This window comes from Rhinolophus ferrumequinum, chromosome 14 (genome assembly GCF_004115265.2).
Source record: "Rhinolophus ferrumequinum isolate MPI-CBG mRhiFer1 chromosome 14, mRhiFer1_v1.p, whole genome shotgun sequence".
In the NCBI taxonomy this organism is placed as follows: Eukaryota; Metazoa; Chordata; class Mammalia; order Chiroptera; family Rhinolophidae; genus Rhinolophus; species Rhinolophus ferrumequinum.
Window position 1 is genome coordinate 61142201 of NC_046297.1, and position 21522 is coordinate 61163722.

General features: G+C 43.2%; 1 protein-coding gene across 1 annotated transcript in view; it reads left to right on the forward strand.

The window, feature by feature from the left end:
* FER1L6 (fer-1 like family member 6) overlaps positions 1-21522 on the forward strand; it is a 138208-nt gene that overhangs the window by 51757 nt on the left and 64929 nt on the right. The window contains exons 11-16 of the mRNA XM_033126834.1: positions 1254-1606; positions 8702-8810; positions 9569-9743; positions 14134-14254; positions 16546-16646; positions 19190-19280. Coding sequence (XP_032982725.1) covers positions 1254-1606; positions 8702-8810; positions 9569-9743; positions 14134-14254; positions 16546-16646; positions 19190-19280 — 950 coding nt within the window. The remainder of the gene's footprint in view (positions 1-1253; positions 1607-8701; positions 8811-9568; positions 9744-14133; positions 14255-16545; positions 16647-19189; positions 19281-21522) is intronic.

Here is a 21522-nt window from a genome sequence, read left to right on the forward strand (position 1 = left end):
TAAGAGTAATGGCTAATAGTCTTGAACGAAGAGCCTGTGTGAAGAACTTAATAGATATTATCTATTTTAATCCTGTTAAGTGAGAGAGATACTATTAGCTTCTCCACTTCATGGATGAGGAAACTGAGGCACAGGGAAGTTATAAAACCTGCCCAAGGTCACACAGCTTGAAAATGGCAGAGGTGAGATTGAGAATTGAACCCAGGCAATTAAGCTTCAGGATGGTGATGTCTTACTTCCTGGCAAAACAGAACATTCTGTTGCTAGAGATGTTTACATAGATGCCGTGTATTTTCTCAGACGCTACGTATTAAAAAAGGAAAGTACTTATGCTAACAGTAAGTTAAAATCATCAGGTCTTCTAGTTCTACGTTTCGAACATATCTCAGAACATTGACTTCTCTCAGTCTCCATTGCCATCACCTTAGAAGCCACTGATGTCTTCAGTTTTGGTGGTGATGTCGTCTCCGTACTTGTTTGCCCACGTCCATTCTTATAACCATTCACACAGCAGCCAGAGCCGTCTTAAAACACACATCTGGCTATGTCATATCTTTACTAAAATCCCTCTAAAATCTTCCCATCATTTCTAGGATAAAGACCAAAATCCTTGTCAAGGCTCCCAAGGCCCGCCCACCTTTGCAAACTCTTCTCACACAGTTTGCTCTCTGGATTCCTGCCACACTGGCTTTCTCTTTCAGCTCCTCTATCTCCAAGCTCCTTCCGACTGCCATGGGCTGTTTGCTCTGCCCAGAACTCTCTCTCCCCTCCTCTCTCTGGCTAACTCCTCTCTACATCACATCAGCCTGTTACTTGTTCTTGCAGCACAGGTATATCTCCTTTATAGCATCTATCATGGAAATATTTATTTGTTTAATGTTTATATCTGTTTTATTCTTCACTGGGCTCAATGTATAGTGTCTAGTATGGTGCCTGATACACATTAGGAGTCAATAAACTTTTGATGAATGGATGAACAGACAAAGATGCACAGCGGCATTCATAGTATTATTGCTATGAACAGATGTAAACTATGAACAGATGTAAACATCTGCATGGAAGAAAGGCTAGAAATAAAATACAACGAGATGGTAATTATGGCTATCTTTTGGTGATGGGATATCCTGCAAATATTTTCTCTTGGCTTTTCTGTATATTCGACATTTCTAAAGGAATGTGCACAACTTGCATAAAGCAAAAAAATAATCAATTTGTAAGCATAACCAGGCAACTAAAGCTTGGGATCTTTCTAGGCTTTCTACCTACCTTCGGACCCGCCTGGATTAACTTGTACGGCTCACCCAGGAACCACAGTCTGATGGACGACTACCAGGAAATGAATGAAGGCTTTGGAGAAGGCGTGTCATTCAGGGGCAGAATCTTGGTAGAAATTGCGGTGGAAATCCTCTCGGGAGGGGCACAGGAGTCTAAATTTTCCAAGGCTCTCAAGGACCTCAAGTTATCTTCAAAGGACAAAGACTCCAAATCTTCCAAAGGCTCAAGTAAAGACAAGGGTGATAAAACTGATGATGGAAAACCCCAGCAGGCTTCAGACAAAACCAACTCAACAGAGGTCGAGGTGGAACCTTTCGATGTACCCCCAGAGGTAGGTCTGAGCACTGCTCCACCGCACCTGTGAGGTGAGCCTAGAGCAGAGAGAGCACCTGCCACAGGCTCCCAAAGAGTCACAAAGGCCTGCACAGGTCTCACTCTCCCTGCAAAAGGCGTGTTGGCTCAGCCCCATTTTCTGGGGCGGATCCTCTACCCTGTCCTGAGCACCTCACAGCCATCTGCCCATGATCAATTCCTTCAGCACCCCCACCCCCCCCCCCCGCCCCAACTCGATTCCCATGGAAACCAAGGTAAAAGACAGATACAAGTGCCCTAGGGAAGCTGGTGGGAGTGTGTGCTGGGGTGATCAACAGAACGATATCTGTGCCCCCATTTTGTTTAGTTTTGTTATGAGCTTAGCATATGAGGTGCTGTGGGATGAAGGACGAACAGGAGGAAGAGTGGGTGACAAGCGGGGGTATAAGACACTGAGAAACCTGTTCCCCTGCCCCAAGCCTGTGGGGAATCACAACAAGGGAATGCTTATCTTTGCTTAGTATTTGATGTAAAGCATATTAGCATTTTCCAGCCTAGTTTTATTATGGGAAAGAGATCAAGGCTCCAAGATAAATACAAACTGTGAATATCCTCTCAACTGTTTAGCAATAGTACTTTGCATTTAAGAAAATGGAAAAAAAATTCCTGTTGTTAGTAGCAGAGGTGGGTGGATTCCAGCTCTCACCTTGGATGATTCTGCCTCTGGGAGTGTGTTTCTATGGTCAGCCAGACAATCATCTCAGGTGGGGAAGGCAGGTGATGGCTGGTCTCCCAGAGCTGTCCATTCCTAGGGGAGACTAGACAGACTGAAGGATTGTAGCATGTGGGTCACCTTAGCCTTGGAATGGCCATTTGTTTTCACTGCAGAGATCTAATAAATCTTAAGAAACAGAGTTGGGGAGAGGTTGGAGCACAGGGTTGGAAATGTTGGGGGTTGGTCCTATTCATGGCTCTGATACTAACACCGTGTTTCAGTTTGCTCATCAACAAAATCGGGTAGTAATATTATTTCTGTCATAGGCTTTTCTGGGGGATAAATGAGGCCTGTAAAATGGTCAGCAGAGCTGTCAGCACATACATGGTAGGCAGGCAACACGTTACTGTTGTTATTACTGAAATTATGGGGTTTACTCCTCACCAGTGGGCAGCTCTTCCGAGCTCTTCCCCCAGTTGTTTGTGACTTACTTTGGGGATTTCAGCAACCATCCCAGCTCTCCTCTCTGAACTTATATGTTGGGAAATATTCTCTGGAAATGTGTATGTTAGTTTGTTGTTAGAATTGCCATGGCCTTGGTGTGATTGTGTTTATGTGTGTTTCTTTAGTATATGTGCCAACTTGGGAAACTTGACTTTTTTTGGACTTTGCCAGCTTAATAGCCACGTAGGCTGGTGGCCCTTTTATCTATCCTGTGGCCATCTTTCCTGCTGTCAGTATTGGCCATTCTTTTCTCAACAGGAATTGCCAAGTAGAAAGGGGCTAGTAGAAGATTTTCTTAACTCGAGTCAATATCTTTAGGATATTTTGCTGAGGCCATCTGAAAATTGAATTTTAGCTGAAAGCAAGGATGACTGAGAACTTATGTGGAGTCAGTGTATATTTTTCTACAAGGCCAGAGGTCCATCTTAACTATTATATAGAAAGTGGTAGGAAAGGGGGGAAATTCAGGTATCCTTCAAACCCTTATGTCTCCTCCCTCCTCTATTCTTCCTGGCTTTTTTTTTTTTTTTGTAGTCAGTTTCTTGTTGAGTTTATTAGTTATCTATTGCTGTAAAACAAATTATCCCCAAATTTAGCAGCTTAAAACAACAAACATTTATTTTCTCGGTGGGTGAGGGATTTGGGAATATCTCGGCTTGGTGCTTCTGGCTCAGAATTTCTCGTAAGTTTCAATCTAGATGTTGGTAGTGGCTGCCGTCATCGGAAGGCTGGACTGGAGCTGCAGGACCCGCTTCCAACATGTCACATTCACTATTGGCAGAAAGGCTTGGTTCTTTGTTGGCTGTTGGCAAGAGGCCTCAGTGCCTCACTGCGTGGACCCCTCCATAAGCTGCTTGAGTGTCCTCATGGCAGCTGGCTTCCCCCAGAGGGGGTGATCCAAGAAAGAGGAAGGCAGAAACTGTAATGTCTTTTATGACGAAACCTATGGAAGCCACATATTGACATTTATTCCACATTCTAATTGTTAGAAACCAGTCATGAAATCCAGCCCACACTCGAAGGGAGGGAAATTAGGCTTCACCTTTTGAGGGGGAGATTTTGCAATAATTTATAGACATTTTTAAACCACCACCATGGGCTTCTACCTTCCTCAAAGCCTCAACAGCTCAGAGCTCATCCTCACCAACATGGTGATGTGTTTTCTGGCAGCGTTTTGTTTTTTTCAGCTGTCCAGGGTCTTTGAGCTCCAGTCTCCCTTGCTGCAGCCATGCTCTCGTTGCATATCTGGACAAAGGAAATCCCACGATGCTGGTTTTTCCCACTTACCCTCATTGCCACCATCAAAGCTTATCCCCCATGCCAAACTTTCACAGAACACAACTAATCTAATAGATGTGTATTTTTCAATTCTGTGAACATTTATTAAGTAGCTTCTTAGTTACCCATCATCCTCAACATTGGTAGAAATAAAAATAGAGTGACTCCATGGAAATTATGTCATAGAAGGGTAGGTACGACATGCAAAATAAATGTACAGAAAGTAGAAAGTGACAAGTGTAATAAGGAGGTATAGATAACGTGCTATTATTTCCTGGAATGAGTGAAGTATAATGATTAAAATGTTGGGCTCCCAAGTAAGACAGCTAGATTTAAGACATGACAGTATGGTACAGTGCTTACTGCCCAGCCTCTGGAAAAAACACTGCCTCTGTTTGAATCTTAGGGCAAGTGACTTAAGTTTCTTATGCTCATTTCTAATAATAACCTCTACTTCATAGGCTCATAGGTAAAATTGGATGAATTAATACATGCAAAGTGCTTAAAACAGAGCCTGGTACATAGTAGGTGCTCAATAAATATTAGACCTGTTTAGTAGCTTTGGACAGATACCTTAATCTTTCCTGGGACAGCAGTTGTCCTCATCTTTAAATGGGTATATATAATAAATATATTTCTCCTAAGGTAGTTAAGAGAATTACGCTAGATGTAGTTAAAATTCTTAATACTTCATCTGACTTATAATAGGAGCTCAATAAACATTACTATTGTCACTTTTCCAGCTCAAGGAGTCAAGGTGTCTTCCAGAAGGAAGAGACCATTTGAGTTGGACATTGAAGGATGGGCAGGATTAAGACATGAGTTCTAACCTGTTGAGAAATACTTATCGTGATTACCACCTGTGGCGTTTACATGGATAGGCTTTAGAATAGGTACTCCACATGGATGAACTAATTTCTCTCCACCCTAGGCCCTGTTGTGATGTTTATTTCATGGACAAGGAAAATGACCCCCAGAGAGTGGACATGACGTGCCCAAAGTCCACCAGCTAGGAAGTAGCAGCATTGGGATTTGAAGAAGTGTTTCTCTGGCTATGGAGCCTTCTGTCTCTCTTTGGGTTACATGGCCTACGTTCCCTCCAGGTCCCTGCGTAATTTTTAACCTCCTCCCAGAAAGTAAACTTGGCTTCAGGAAGGCAAGATAAGTACCTGGTTTACAGCCAATGGATACAGTGGCAATAGGTGGGAGGGGTGTGTGCTCTGTGACTAAGACCCAGCACCTGACCCCCCACCCTGTCCAGTGTTTTCTGGTGAACAGAGACATTTCCTGCTGATTCTGAGAGCACAGGAGTCTCCTGTGTGAATGAAGGGGTGACTTTTCACCTAATGATGTGATAACTCTTTTGTTTAGGGTTCTTGATTGAATGGGGCTCTTAACCTCTGAGGCCACAACTGCTTTAATCCTTTAATGAACCATATTGCTTTTTCCATTGAGTTTAATAAATCCAACCACAAAACCAGGAAGCACAGACTGTATGATTCCAATTCATTCAGCCTCTTTGCTCAGAAATGTGATGCTGTGTCACCGTGTTCCAGCTACATCTGTTCCCTGAAGCATCAATGCCTGTTCCATGTCAATAAGCGTTATTGCAAATAGTTGTGTATTATCTTGATATGGCTCCTGTCTTGTGACCTGTGTGAAAAGTTGGTATAAGTGGAGCCGTTTTTAAAATGTAGTCAGGGCAACCATTCCAGAGGAACTGACTGGTGCATCTTACTCCTTGAAACTTTGGAATATCTGAACTGGGAAAAATAACCTTTGGACTAGGCCACAGAAGCATTGTCTGCCAAATATCTGTTTGTAGAGTTAACGGGAAAAAAGGTATTCAGACGACAGGGACTGAAAATTTTAAATGTTCTTTAGATCAGTAAATAGCCATGTATAGTTAAAGGATAACTTAGGTTGTTAATAAAAATTCCTTCCTTCTATTCATGTAATTATTTTCCTTTCCTTTCTCTTAAAAAACCCTTGCCTTCACCCCATAATTGAAGCACTATTTTGGTTTCTGCCTGAATCAGTTCTTCCCAGGATTGCAATTCTTTTGGATCTCAAATAAATGCATGTTGCCTCTTGCTTTGGTTTTTTATTTTAAGGTTAACACCTGTCACTGTCCCATCTTCCAGGAGGCAGACTCCTGGAGAAGGCAGTCTCAGTGGAGACCAGGCCTCAAATCTTGGCAGTTTCAACTTACTTTGTGACCTTACTCTCTCTGAGCTTTAGTTCATTCAGGTAAAAGGTGGAAGTTGGAGCAGATGAACTCTAAGGCCTTTTTCAATGTTGGGTTTCTGGTCAAGATGACAAAGTAGGTAAATGCTGTGCTTGCCTTCTCTCATGACCACATAAAAATTACAACTAAACTAGAGAACAACCATCATTGAGAATCACCTGAAGACTAGCTGAACCAATGTCCCATAACTAAGGATACAAAAAAGAAGCCATATTGAGACTGGTAGGAGGGGCAGAAGTGAAACAGGCTGTTCCCACACTCATGTGTGGCAGTTAAAAATCAGGAGAGATGTCTTAGCTGTGGAGGTCCCCCCTGAGGAGTGAGGGGGCTCAGCCCCACACAGGCTCCCCAGCCCAGGGTTCTAGGGCTGGGAAGAGAAATCCTCGTAACTTCTGACTACGAAAACCAAAGGAAATTGTGGCTAAGTGAGACGAGGGTGGCTGCAGTTCCTGGTGTTCCTCTTGAAGAGCCTACACATGGATTTACTCGCTGATGGACTCACTCGCTCTGAGCTCCAGAGCTGGGGCAGCAGCTTGAAAGGCACCAGGGACATACAAGCAGGAACTGAATTATCTGGCTTCAGGGTGAGGGCTGGAGGGGCAGATTTCTCCCAGACAGAAGTGCTGACAGAAGTCATTGTTCCTTTGTTGAGCTCTCCCCATCCCCCAGCATGCAGCATGCAGGCCACCATATCTGAGTCTACATCAAACTAACACAATTCACCTGTCCCTGGTGATTTCCTGACACCCTGCCCCACCCAACTTGTGGGTCCATCCAAGCCACTTTTAGTGGCTTTTCTATAGAAATGTCTTGTCTTGGCTCATGCTGTGGATTTCCTAAAATCTCTCAAAGGTTCACAAACTCCAAACAAGCAGCATCTGGCTTCAGCTTGCCCCATCCCTCTTGCTAAGCAGCCCCAAGCCTGGCACTAGTGGCAGCCAGCTCGGTTCTCAGCTTAGCCTCTCCCAGGAACCTCCAAGTCTAGCACGAGTGGCAACCATCTGCAGATCATTTTGTAGCTCATAGCAAGTGGCTCGGGGCAGGATACAGACAGTGGCTGAACTTGGCCTGCAACAGAGCCCCTCCAAGAGGCCCTAGAACCAACACACAGTCATTGCCCATCTTCAGACCACACCAGAGCACCACCCAACCACTTCCACAAATGACACACCCAAAAGTCTGATTAGGCAGGCACCAGAACCCTGCTAAAGTGAATCCTGCTTTGTAGGGTCAGTCCCTGCACAACAGCTCCTCCACCGTAGGCATGAGAGAACAATTTGATGGTTGTGAGATGGGAGGGATTTGGGGGGATGGATGAAAAAGGGGATGGGATTAAGAAGTACAAATTTGTAGTTACAAAGTAGTCATGGGGATATAAATTACACCATAAAGAATATAGTCAATAATATAATAACTATGTGTGGTGTCAGATGGGTACTCACTTTATCAGAGTGATCACTCCATAACTTATGTAAATATCTAATCACCATGTTGTACACCTGAAACTAATATAATATTATATGTCAACTGTAATTGAAAAATAAAAAAAAATAATTTTAAAACAAAGCATTTACATTGTTACACTTCTGGGACCTGTGCACTCCTCGCAGCAGTAACCACAGTACATGTAACCCACCCTGGATGTACTTGACTGGCTAATGCTCATGCGAGTGCCTAACCCTCCACCCCTTTTATTTGGCCTTGTGTTATTTGGGGGAACAAATTCTGACTTTGAAGTATTACCTAAGGCACTGGGTTAACACATATTAGAGTTCAAAGAGCACTGGATCCGTGGTCAGAATACTTGGGAAAGTTATTAATTCTATCTCAAGTTTTAGTGTCCTCAGTTTCCTTATCTGTACAATGAGAATGATCCAAATTTTGACCTCACAATATTGTCAAGAGGAACAAATATAATGCAAGTGACCATGCTGTATGATCCGTAAAACTATGCTCAAATGTAAGGGTTTCATCCTATGACTCTGAGTGTCTCATCTTTGGTTTTATGCCTTCTAAATGCCTGTTCACCAGAAGGTAATACCATGCCTGTTTCACAACAGTGGCTCAGAAAGATATACATGCCACGTTTCTCCTTTAACACAAAAGGAGATTTTATTATAAGGTTGAGAAGGTTGAGACTACATTGTTCTAGGTAAATGGCTGAATTTGGATGTGCAATTTGCAGGTCCCCGTTCCTGCCTGTCTGATTAGTGGGGAAATAATGTGCCATTTCAGGCCAACACCAAGACTCAAATGCCTATAAATTAACCTGGACCTGGTTAACGCCAGTTTCCTGGTGATCCCCCACCCCCACCCCCAAAAAGCCAGGCCTGTCTAATATACGTATGTTTTCTTTTTTCTTTCTGTAGATCGTACCAGAAAAATATGAGGAATTTTTACTCTTTGGAGCATTTTTCGAAGCTACCATGATTGACCGGAAGATTGGCGATAAACCCATTAGCTTTGAAGTTTCTATTGGTAAGTGCAGACAAGCACCGCGCCTGGCACGTGGTGAGGACTTTGTACCCATTTCTTGAATAAGTAAGTTAGAGCTTGCATGCACATGGTAGCACTCTGGTGGAGGTTTGCACCTCAGAAAACAACGAATAATTCTTTGTCCTCTTGTGTCACTACGCAAGGGATAGATTTATTTTCATACCTCAAAAAATGGAGTAAGAATATAGTTTGGATTCAACCAGACGTGGGTTACTAATTCTGATTCCATTATCCTAGGGTCACTTAATTTCTCTGGGTCTCAATTTCTTCATTTATAAAATAAGAATAATGATAACGTCTCATAGAGCTGTTGCAGGGATTTATTTATTGAGTTAGTGCAGGCAAGGTGCCGTGCGTATAGTAGGTGCGGTTATTGTAACTCCCAGTGATTTTCCTGGGTTGATGTACTTCTGGAAAAATCATTCCAAGAAAGGACATTCCTTCAGAGAAGGTCTTGATTCACATTCTAGAAGCTCTCCTTCAAAGAAAGAAATAGAGATGGGATCCAGTTAATTTGTAACTTACGTAGTTTTTACAAAAGAGAACATAACGTGGATGTTGACGATGGCTCATTGTTATCGCCAGTCTTATTTCTTTGGTCTGCCCATTGCTCTTTCCACCTTCATACTGAGATCTTATTTCCCTGCCCGGAGAGGACATGAATTTGGATCACTCGTGCCAGGCAGCCTGATTCTGCTTGTGGACACCTGGCCTCTATCCTCTTGCTACTGTTTCTGCAGGTAATTTTGGAAACTTGATTGATGGAGGGTCCCATTACGGGAGTAAGAAAAAGTCAGCTGAATCAGCTGAAGAAGATACCCTCCCGCTGCTGCACGAAGGAGAAAGGGACGAGGTTGCCATCCCTATGGTGTCCACCACTCACCCAGAGAAGCCACTCGTGACAGAAGGGAACAGGTAGGAGACACAGCAGAAGCAACAGTTTCTGACAGTAGGAGTCTGACCAATATCTGGGATTGTTTGATTCAGTTCTTCCCTAAAAACAGAAACATCATTTATGAAAATCTCAGTTATGGGAGCCAGTGCAAACGGGCAACATGGTAAGTGCCACGCTATTAAATACTTTGGTGACATATCGACAACTCTCCAAATGACACATGCAGGTAATTCATTTAAAGGCAGAGCAATGATGGTGGCTATTAGCTCCCTTTATTCTATAACTTTGAGGCATAATAAGGTAAGAAGGTCAGAATTTGAAATTTCAATCCAAACCCTACTAATAGTTGTTATATTCACCTGAGTTCTGTGCTATTATGTAAACTCAATTTAGTGGAATTAATGAAGACATCATTTTTTATTATATTTTGCTACAGCCAAAATAAAGAACTCAAAAAACTATTGTCAGCCCCAGAAAAGACTTTCAGAAAATAGCTGGGGGACTCTTATGTGTACCCTCACTGATCTTTAATCCGTGTAAAATTTCAACGTGCGAAGAGAAGTAAAATGATAGATATCTGTTTTAAGAAAGTGGTCTCAAGCGCCAACCACGTGATTCAGGAGAAGGGCGAGCCGTACCTAGTGAGACTCCTCTGTGTTCTGAGCCTTGTGCTGAGAGTAGAATCTTTATGATCTCTATGGATTCTCATAGCACAACATTGTTCTCCCTATTTATATGCAAGGAGATTGGAACCACGTAACCAGTGCTCTTCAATCTCTCTGCTCTCCATCAAGACTCTCTCTCTCTCTGGGCATGGACCCATGGCTTACTGGCCACTGTTAGGAAAACAAGGACTCACAATCGATTTCCCCAGACAGCCCTGTTTCCTGCGCAGCAGATGCAAACCCCTCCACTTGGGAGTCTCATAAATGATTCACCAGGCTCATTGTCTGCACAGACAACTTGGCTCTCCTTCCTATCTCTCCTACCTTACAGACCGGCCCTACCGTCTTCTGAGTCCTCCAAGCCATAAATCAGAAAGTTGCCAATTGTTCTCTTTCTTCCTGCCCATCCACATCCATCCATGATAAAGTCTGGTCATTTTTAGTTCTTAAGTATTTCTCATGTCTATTGTCATTCCTTTCATTCTGGCTGTCGGCATCTTCACCTGGATTATTTCTAAAACCTTCTACCTGGCTTGGATGTTCTTCAAGACACTTACCAAACTATCTGAGCCAGTTTCTCCCCTAATTAACCTCATCCGTTGGCTGCCTCAGGATTCAGTTCAGAGGCCATGGTTATTATTCACTCCCTACGTACTTCTCTACCACCATCTCCAGCAACAGAATGGCCCCGGCCGTTCCCCACGTGCATCCTGCTCTCAGCTCCTTCTGGGCCTTTTCAACATGCTCGTCCCTTTGCCAGGCAACACATGTCCTCAGACCCACTGGCTCCCATTACACCTTCAGGACGAAGCCCGAGGTCCGTTCCCTGAATCCCAAGTCTGATTTGGTTTCTATACTCACCTCCTTCAAGCACTAATCACACTGCATTAAGTGTGGTTTGTACTTGTCTGTCTCCCTGTTAGACCGTGAGTGCTCTAAAGGCAGGGCCTGTGTGTTAGTCACCTGTGTGTCTGTTTATCACGTAGAGCAACTGGGTTGGGCACAGGGTACAATGGGAGACAGGAGGTGAGTGACTGACTCTGCCTAGGGAGGCGGTAGAGTCGGGAAAAGTCACAGAAACAGTGACATCCTAAAGGACGAGAAGGGGCTTAAGGGCTGGAGAAAGAGTGTTTGGGACAAAGTAGGAAGGAGTCAGTAAAAATAATCTTTCAGTTTTCAATATGCCGTACATTTGCTAAATCCTGTCCCTCCCTTGGCAGGGACCACCTTCTTTGGGGTCTTTTTTGACTCCCTGACAGACGTGTTTGGTTGTCTGTCCTTTTACACACATGGAAAAGAACCCCAAATGTCCCAGTCTCTTAATGGCTTCTCCATCCGTTTTGAAAATTGAGGACATCAATGAGTGGGTGCTGTAACTGGATCTGCAGGTCTGGGAGGCTTCTGAGACCACTCGGAAGTACTCTGCAGCCTTTCCCTGGGACCAGGCAGCGAGAACAATCCCCACCTTGTTGGACTAGCCTATTGTTAACTGCTGGTGAGACTATCGGGGGATACAGTGTGGGAAAGGCCTGGGGAAAGAGGAGAGGTCTCAAGCACCCTCGGATGGATTTCATAGCAGTGCAGGCCGGCTGGCTCAAGGAGACCAAAATAAGTCATGCTGGTGTGTTTTGGACTTTCTGTATATTTCTCAGTCACTATATTGAGGTTCTGTCCACATAGCGGCACGCGTGCACACACACACACATACACATACACACACACATATGCAGGCAATGCACACACAGTGACCATCCACATACACACATACATACACACACACACTCTATTTGTTGCTTCCATTGAAACACCACCTTGTCAGGAGTGGTTTAGCATGCCACTTAAAATACCATCTTATGTTTGTTCTGAGTTTTCAGTCTTACAAAGTGCATGCATTCACAATGTATGTATTGGGCTGGAGCTCCGGGATGAAATTAGAGCACAAGACATCTAGTGATGGGTCACTATTTGATTCTCAGGATTCCAGGCCTATGCTTGCCCCAAGTCACAAGGCCAGTTGTGTGTCACTGAAGCCATTCACACTGGCAGTCTTGTCTTTTCACTGGCAACACCGTGCCCTCCCATCTGCTGTCATCCATCTGCACTGCAATCTGCCTGAAAAACCACAGCATCTTGGCCCGTGCAGACTCAGTAAGACCAGCAGGATCCTGGGAAGCAAAGAGACAAAGGCCTTGAACATCATTAGCTTAAAATAATTCAAACCCAAGAAACCTTGGGAGGGACTTTATTTAGTTGCAGGATTCTGAGTGTAATAATTTTAAAAGGAGATGAAAGAAAGAGCAGTTTAGTTTCTAACCTTTTTTATTTTCTTCTTTTGTTCTCCTGCTGTAATAACAACCTCAGTTTCTGCCAAGAATTTATTTGGCTTCTCTTCTGAATGGACACCTGCTGGTTTATTTTCTGCAGAACAGACCATGGGGCAGCTTTGCTAATTTTACAGTCTCCAAAAGAAGTCCGGGTTAGAGAGCTAAAAAGAACAACCACACATCTTTCAGGCTAAAGTTCTCTTTAGCTTTTTGGAATGCAAACAAAACTTTCTCTTTCTCTTTCTGTCTCTCTTACTCATGTTCATTTTCTCTCTCTCTCTCCCTCTCTCTCTCTCTCTCTCTCTCTCTCTCTCTCTCTCTCTCTCTCTCTCTCCATTTCTATTCCTATACACTTGTGACTCGAAATACTGTCCGCATTTATCAGGGCTACCTGTCTTACCATGCCCATTCCAAGAAATTTGCTTTGGCCTTCCGGGTGTTTGTGGGAAAATGATGGGGGATGGGCTGGGTGGGGGGGGATGGGTGGGGGAAAATCTAGTTCAAAATATAGGTGTCGTGGGGCAGGGACTTCAGCATTTTGCAGCCCTCTCCCACCTTACCTGCCTTTGCACCCATCCCTTTCCTCCTTGGGAACTGAAATTTACAAATTAATGCCTTCTTTCCTGTCTTCAATCTCATCCTAATAACCGTCTTTTTCTCATCAGCATTTAATCACATCCAACAATCACTCACAAAATTCTCTTTGGCTCCACATCTCCCCTTCTAGCTACGTTGTCATCCTTTTTGTCTCTCTTTAGCCAAGGGAGTCACTATGTTATCATCACTAATGCCTGACAACAGTAAATATTGGATGGACGGATGGATGGACGGATGGATGGATGGATGGATGGACGGGTGGATGGGTGGACAGGTGGATGGGTGGGTGGATGGATGGACAGACAGGTGGATGGGTGGATAGATAGATGGGTGGATGGTGAGCCATGGATTCCTGAAGTTTAGTTTGAGACACATGCCTTCATTCTTATTAATAATTTACTCTCTTAAATTACCTAGCAATTTCAGCTACAAATGCATTCACATCTGTTATTTCACATCTGTTATAGCTTATAGTCATTAAAGAAAAAAAATGTTAGTTTTTCTCCCTTCTTTCCTGTCTCAATTTAAAATCTTTCTCCTTGAAGAAGGCTTGCCTGATAAATCCTGCCCTCTGGTGATCGTTTCGAAGCTTTGGGCCTGAGATTGGTGGCTGTTAGTACCTCTCCACTGCAGCCTCATAACTGGTCATTGTTTATTGCTCATGAGTCCCCAGTTATCGACTAAGGATGAAATTACTAGTTTGATAGTTTTATCATCATTCCTCCCCCACCCCACATAGAACGTACAAAACATAAATATATGGTTGGAATTGCCTGACAAACACTGATTGTCAACTAACTTCCAGACCTAACGTGTTTTCACAGGAATTACAACTACTTGCCCTTTGAAGCCAAGAAGCCCTGTGTCTATTTCATCAGTTCCTGGGGAGACCAGACGTTTAGGCTGCATTGGTCCAACATGCTGGAGAAAATGGCGGACCTGCTGGTAGGTGGTTCTCACAGGGGATGGATTTGAACATTGCGAGGCAAAAGGATTTTTTTATCCTCCCAGTACAGGGTCTTGACCTCAGTTTAAATACAAAGAAGTTGAGGCTGATGTGTTCGGAGGACACATGTCTCCTACCATGTGGACCTAGGGGGATGAGAATACATTTTGCAAGATCCCTGGACTTTAAATCAAACCATCCACGTTGAAATGCCTGCTCTGCTTCTTACTGGTAGAGGACCTAGGGGAGGTTGTTTTCCTAATCTCCGAAGGGCAGGGAATTGACAACTTTCTCACAAAATCGATAAATCCTGGCTTTAACTAATTTAAAATCCTAAGTCCCCAACATGGCGGGAAGTTTCCTACAAGATCAGGCCCTGCCACCTCTCCCATCCAATCTCTCACACGTTCTTCCTCCTGTCTTTATTCCAAGCACAGCGGTGTCCTTTCAGTTTCTCGAAGAAACCAAGTGCCTTTACATCTCATAGCGACCTCCATGGCATCCCCTCTCCCTGGGCTGCTTTCCCCTTGTCACTTCTCCTGTGTAATACAGGCAACCTCCGTGGCTCAGGTTCAAGCATTTCCTCAGAGAAGGCTTCTGACCCCCTCCATCTCAGGCTCTCCCATAATGCCCTGTTCTTATCCTTCACAGTTCTTAACACGATTTACAATTTATTGGTGTGTTTATTTTTCATTTTCCATTGTTCTATGGCATCTAGTATAACACTTGGCACCTGAGAGAGGCTAAAGCATTCTTTGAGGAATTGAATGTGTGAAACTATTTGAAACAGTGTCAAATATGCAATAAATGGTAGGTGGCTCCACCCACCCCAGGGAAGAAAGACAGCCTGGGAACTCTGCTTCTTTGGTATCTCACACCTTCCCTTTGTGATTCCTTTTCCCTGCTCTCACATTCCTCTTTCCACCTCATACATCTCATGGGTGTTGTCCTCTACTCTCTGTCCCAGAATGCCTCACCAGATCACCAGATGATTCTTGTTTGATCCCTTTCATTCCACGAAAACCTACCCTAAGAAAGAACAGATTTCTCTCCCCCATTTGTATTATAATCCTGTTTCAAATTGTGTAAAACAAATTATTGCCTCTGGCCATGGGGCATCATGAAGGTAGAGTCTGAAAGCGGTTATGGGGCCCTGGTTTGGTGTCACCCCAGGCGGAGGCCACAGATTCACTTTGTAAGGCTGGTCTTGCTTCTCCTTCAGGCAAAATAGATAGTGTACTTCTAAAAGGCTTGACAGAACAAAACCAGAATTTAGTCCTAGTGGCTACAGTAGCCGTTAGCACTTGTTTCTCATAACTTTCTCAGTGCCAGGATCCCTGCCATGCTTGGCATCTCATGGCTAACCTGGTTGAATGTTTACTAAGCACCAAGCACTGTGTGAAGAAATTCACACCTTCCTATGGTGCTATAGGTGGGTACTATTATTGTCCGATTTTATAGATGAGGAAACTGGGCATTTTATAGATGAGGTTAGGTCACCCAATAGAGCCCAAATTTGAACAGAGGTAGTCTGACCCAAGCCTAAATCTTTAATCACTCCACCATGTTACCTGTTCCTATAGTGGAGGGGGAAAGAAGGAAACATGTCCCTAGGCGTGTGATAGAGGATGTCACTTTTATAAATTCTAGCAAAACGCACAATGTGTATAATGTCCCTTGGGTGCAATTTCCCTCCAAGCCACTGAATGTAATCCTAGAATTTAGGCCCCAGAGGAAAAGTACAAATATTAAGTATACAATCACAGCCATTGCCATATACAACCCATTCTCCGTTTCCCGAACACCTCACCCCCAACAAAAACCCCTATAATCAGAAGAATCAATAGCCTTTTAAGTTCAGGGATCATTCAATATGATTATATTCCTATACGACAAACTGACTTGAACATTGCTTTGGACACTTTTGATCATTATATTCAACTTACTCTACCTTGTCAGATATTTCCCATGACATTAGGTTTCCCCACAGGGTACATTCTGAGTAAATGGTACCCAGTTAGGGAACGGATCTGGGACAGAAACAATGAGTTTGAGCAACACAGGAGAAGACTTGCATCTGAATCAATTCTAGTTAAGAAAAGGCAGGCTCTAAGTTAGCACGCAGTAACATTTCCCAGTTCAGGCACAAGACAATGAAGGAACTCACTCTTCCTTCATTTCTAAAACAAAACAATAGCTGAGTATTATTTCTCGGATGTTACAATCAGTATCTCCATCACAATGTCTCATTCCCACCTCTCATCCCTCCACCTCGGTGGTTTGTCTTCAGGAAGAAAGTATAGAAGAAGTGAAAGAATTGATCAAGATTTCCGAGGAAGCACCGGAAGAGAAAATGAAGGTGGCGCTTAATGACTTCATCAGTCAAAGCAGGTACCAGCTGGCATATGGGGCCTGAGCTTATACAGAATCAGCTTTTAATTATCTTAGAAAATTGTTTATTTAACATGCATTCAGATGGGCATTTTGAAGTGTTATGCCCATCCTTTTTTTTTTTTTTTTTTTTTTAGTAATTTAGCTGGCACCTGTGGGCTGACTCTTGCTTCCTGACACATAAACAACTAAAACACAAAGCAAAGGGAGAAAAGAAAAGAAACAAGGAAAAAAGAAAGACTGCTGAGACTCTTTATGAAACAAGAAAAATGCTAGTAGTGTTAGTGGTTCTTTGCATTTGGTAGATACTCAACAACCATTTGACAATGAGATGGATAAGTTATATCCAACACTATTTAATAGAATTTGTCATGTAACATATTAATAAGAACTAATTAATGACTCTTTTTCCAGGAGGTGGACAATGTAATAAAAGATCCAAAAATAGGGTATTAGCTACCTATTCCTAAGTAACAACCCTCAAATTTTGTAGCTTAACACAATATTTATTATCTCACAGTTTCCGTGGGTCGTGAGTCCAGGGGTGGCTCTGCTGGGTCCTTTGTTCAGAGCCTCTCACAGATGGCACTCAAGGCTTTGACTGAGGCTGCAGTTATCCCAAAACTCAACTGGGAAGGATTTGCTTCCAGGATCACTCACATAGCTACTTGCAGAATTCAGTTCTTCATGGACTGTTGGATTGAGGACTTCAGTTCCTTTGTAGTGGTTGGTTGGAAGTCAGCCTTCATTCCTTGCCACATGGGCCTCTCCAAGCTACCTTTCACAGTATGACAGCTAACTTCCTCAGAGTGAGCAAGTGAGGAGAGTCAGAGAGAACATCTAGCAAGATGGAAGTCACAGATGTTAGAAGTGACATCCCATCACTGTTGATGTTGTCTATCATGAATAAGTCACTTGCTCAGTGCACATTCGAAGGGAGGAATTACACAATAGCAAGAATAGCAGGAAGTGGGCGTCACCGTGGAGCCTGTCTACCACATAGTGGAACCCCTGGACCAACTCTTGAAATTAAGTAGGTCAAGACTGGAGCAAAACTGAAAATTTGTCATCACGGAATTAATGGAAAAAGGGTGGCGATTCATTCGATGGAAGGCAATAACGAGTAGATCAGGGATAGTGAAATTCTGGTGTTTTGTTTTATAAGTTCTGGCTTTCCTAATCTCTCAACTACCCAAGCATTTTCACTTTAAAAAAAGTAGGAAAGCAAAGACATAAATATGTAGTTTTGCGTTTCCATCTTGATTTCTTTCCTGTTTTTCATTGTAGAAGCAATATGTATCAGGGCTACTCCTGCTGTGAGCAAAGTACCACCTGCAATTGCTTTTAAGCATCTTTGAAAAGCTTCGTGATCTCATATTTTTAGAGACTGTTTGTGTATAAAATTAATATTTCAGTACTTTTCTATATTAGAGGGTTACTTGTGGTGACAATCATTCCCCTTTCAAGTTTACAATCAACTAAAAAAATATTCATGAGGTTCAGACAGAGATGAAAATGTTAGTTTTATATTTGGTAAATCTGGATTTGAGAAAGGTCATGGCGGGCTTCCTGGTCTCCCCAGCCCATGGCTGAACAGCTGGATTTTGGGGATCCCCCCTCAGAAGGAACAGACCATTTGTCACATGGAGGTGAGGAGGCTACCCACAGCCAGCAGCAAGTTTTCGAACCACTTATATTTCTTCTTCCATTATATTCATAACCTTTACTATAAACAATGCCACAGTAAACATTACTGTGTAAACACAGTCATACAAAATTTCCAGTTATTTTTGAAGGATAGGATTCTAGGTGAATTTTGTATCAAATTATGTAGACATTTATGTTTTGGCAGATGCTGTCAAATTCCCTAAAATGAAAGAGGGGAGAGACCATTTCCCCACATCTCCACCAACCTTGACTATTACCACATTTTTTATCAGATGAAAATGGTATTGATTTTCATTTGCATTTCAGTTAACCCTAATTAGGACACTATCTTATTTCTCCAAGTCTTCAAGTCATTTATATTTCTTCTTCCATTGCATTCATAACTTTCACCATTTTCCCATTGAACATATTTTAAACTTCATTCCTCAAAATGTGACTATTCATGACCTTTGTACAGTGTTAAAAATGTGAAGGCATATTCTAGTACTGAGTCTCAAATATTTGCTTCACAAATTTTGAGGAACCTTTTAGCATACGTTAAATTTGTAAGATGGAGGAAAACTGCGTTAATTGGTGTTTGTGGTTGTGAACTTGGACAGTACTCATGATAGACATGTACTGAAAGAAAGGGGAAAAATACACATCTATACCCCATGTAGAATCTGGACATCATTTTGCCCAGATGAAAAAAAATTTCTCATTTTGTCTCTTAGAAAAATTAGGGCATCATTGCTTAATCCTAAATGAAAAATCTCGGTCCTGTGACTTCATCAACTTTTCCATTGTATTGCAGAAAGTATATTAGCAAATCTCTGGAATTATATAAATGGATTTGTTGCTAAGTAGGCTTCAAAATTGTTATTCTTCTCTCCTAGTGCCTTTATCTCTGAAGCAGGAAAAAAGCCCAAGATGTTGAACCAAACCACTTTAGATAAGAAACGACTTACCCTCTGTTGGCAAGAGTTGGTATGTGAAAATCTATTTATACTTTGAACAGAATTGAAACATGTGCTTTAAAAATAAACCTCATGGATGGTAAAGGTCATACACTACGTGAGGATCAGGTTCTCAAGGTTATACATTTGAGAGATTAGAAGCAGGAATGAGAAGGAAACAAATGGGTGAGTTGGGAAGGAACTAGCCTTTAACAAATGCGTACAAGAGTGAGTGAGAAGCCCACCCGTCCTACACCCTGTTACGATGGGTTTTGCCTTGTTCTTTTTCTTGATATTTGTATTTTGTCAAACGCTGTAGACTCTTTCACTTGACCTTTTGCCTCACAAGCTGAAAGATCAAAAAAAAAAAAAAAAACAAAACCCAAACAATTCTTCCTGTTCTTGGTTTCTTCCCCATGAAGAACTGTGTGTGAAAAGTTGTGAGCACTTCTTGAGAGCAGGGCAGTAGGTGATACCTCTCTGTGTCCTGGAGACCCTGCACAGCTTTGGGTGCTTTATAGGTGCTCCGTCCCTGTTGAGTGAGTGATGACTGAAAAATGCCAGACCAAGTCAGACCCTGGATTATCTCATCTCAAAACCTCAATTCCAGCAATGGTACCAAGGGCATTTTATATGAGACCATGATAATTCTGCAAAGAACAAATCACTGTGTGTGACTAGCCAGGGACATCTTAAAGATATGAGTGGGGTCCAGAGAAATTAAATAATTTTTACAAAGTCACAGCTAGTTAATTACAGTCTCGAGACTAAAACCCAAGTCTCCAAACTCCTGGTTCATCCTTCTTTCCAGAATAATAAATGAAGGTTTGCGTACTCATTTTCTATACTCCAAGGGAGGCCAATTTCCGCCATATATAAGATCTTCTTGCTACCCCAGTTCTTCAGCGCCTCTGACTGCCCTTCCTTGTCTCTGCAACGTCCATTCACTGCCTCTTGCCGCAGAGCTCTGTTGTCTTCTCAACAGCGTTCAACAGGTCTCAGCCTGAACAAGACCATGATTTCAGCATCTCCGTAGTGGCCCAGCTCTCCCTCCTCATCTCCAGACCTGTATTTCCAACCTCCCAGTAGACATGTCACCTGCCTGTCTCACAGCACCTGAGACTTAATACATATATCCTGCCCCACCTGTCACCTTCCCACCGAAACGTGCTCTGCATCCTGTATTGGCACCACCAGCTGCACTTGTTACTCCAACCAGAAGCCTAAGAATCAACTTGCGATCTTTATCCCTCACCCAAAACAGTCAGTTCCACCCCAGGCCCTGTTGAGTCTGCCCCTTTAAAGACTCGAGAACTTCACTTCTTCATCCCCAAAATCGCTGCCCACATCGAATGCCTTAGTGTCTGTGGCCTAGACGACTGCAGTTATCTTTCCCCAATCCATCTTCCCTTCCACAACCAGAGTGGGCTTTCTGGAACACCAACCTGACTAGATCACTACTGTTTAAAAAAATCACTCACGTCCCTCCGTCACTCACAGGACAAGTTCCAATTTCTTTCGTATGATGTGCAGGGCTGTTCCCCGTCAGGCTCCTGCCTGGCACCCCAGCCTTATCTCCCTTCCCACGTGTCCACGCTCCCGCAGTTTTGAGGCACATCAATGTGGGCTGAGTGAATGAATCAAAAGAAACACTTTTGGATGTTTCAATCACTCCTACCAGGCGCCTTGGCAGCATTTCTCAAACGATGCCAACTCGGGAGCATCTACCAGGCCTCACCAGGCCTCGGAGAAGAGGTGGTGAGAGAGGCAGTTAAGGACATGGACTCCAGGCTCCGCTGGAGGTCGGCTCAGGCCTGCCTCTCAATGTCTGCACTACTCTATTTCCCCAGCTGTGCAATGGGAATGATAAGTACCTACCCCAGTTGCTCTGAGGAGTAATGAGCATTAACACAGTCGTTAGAACATTGCCTGGAACGGAGAAGGAACTCAACGCATTTTAGGTGCGATTATTAGAGTCATTAAGTATCAGAAAGCCTAGATTCAGGTCTTATCCACCAGAGCTATGGGACTTTGACCAACTTCTGACTCTTCTGGGCCTCAGCTGCTCCTCTATCAAACAAACGTGAGATGATCGCCTCTGCCTCCACAGTCCTGTGAAATTTCTATTAGATGGGCAACGTGCATAGTGGCGGGTCTGGAGACGGCCCTTATGAGTGGCTCAGTGTGGAGCTTACAAATACCTTCGGAATTCTCCAGCAACAAGACAGTTCTTGTTGTCTAGGTTTCTAGAAAGATCTGACCCTGACTCTTGT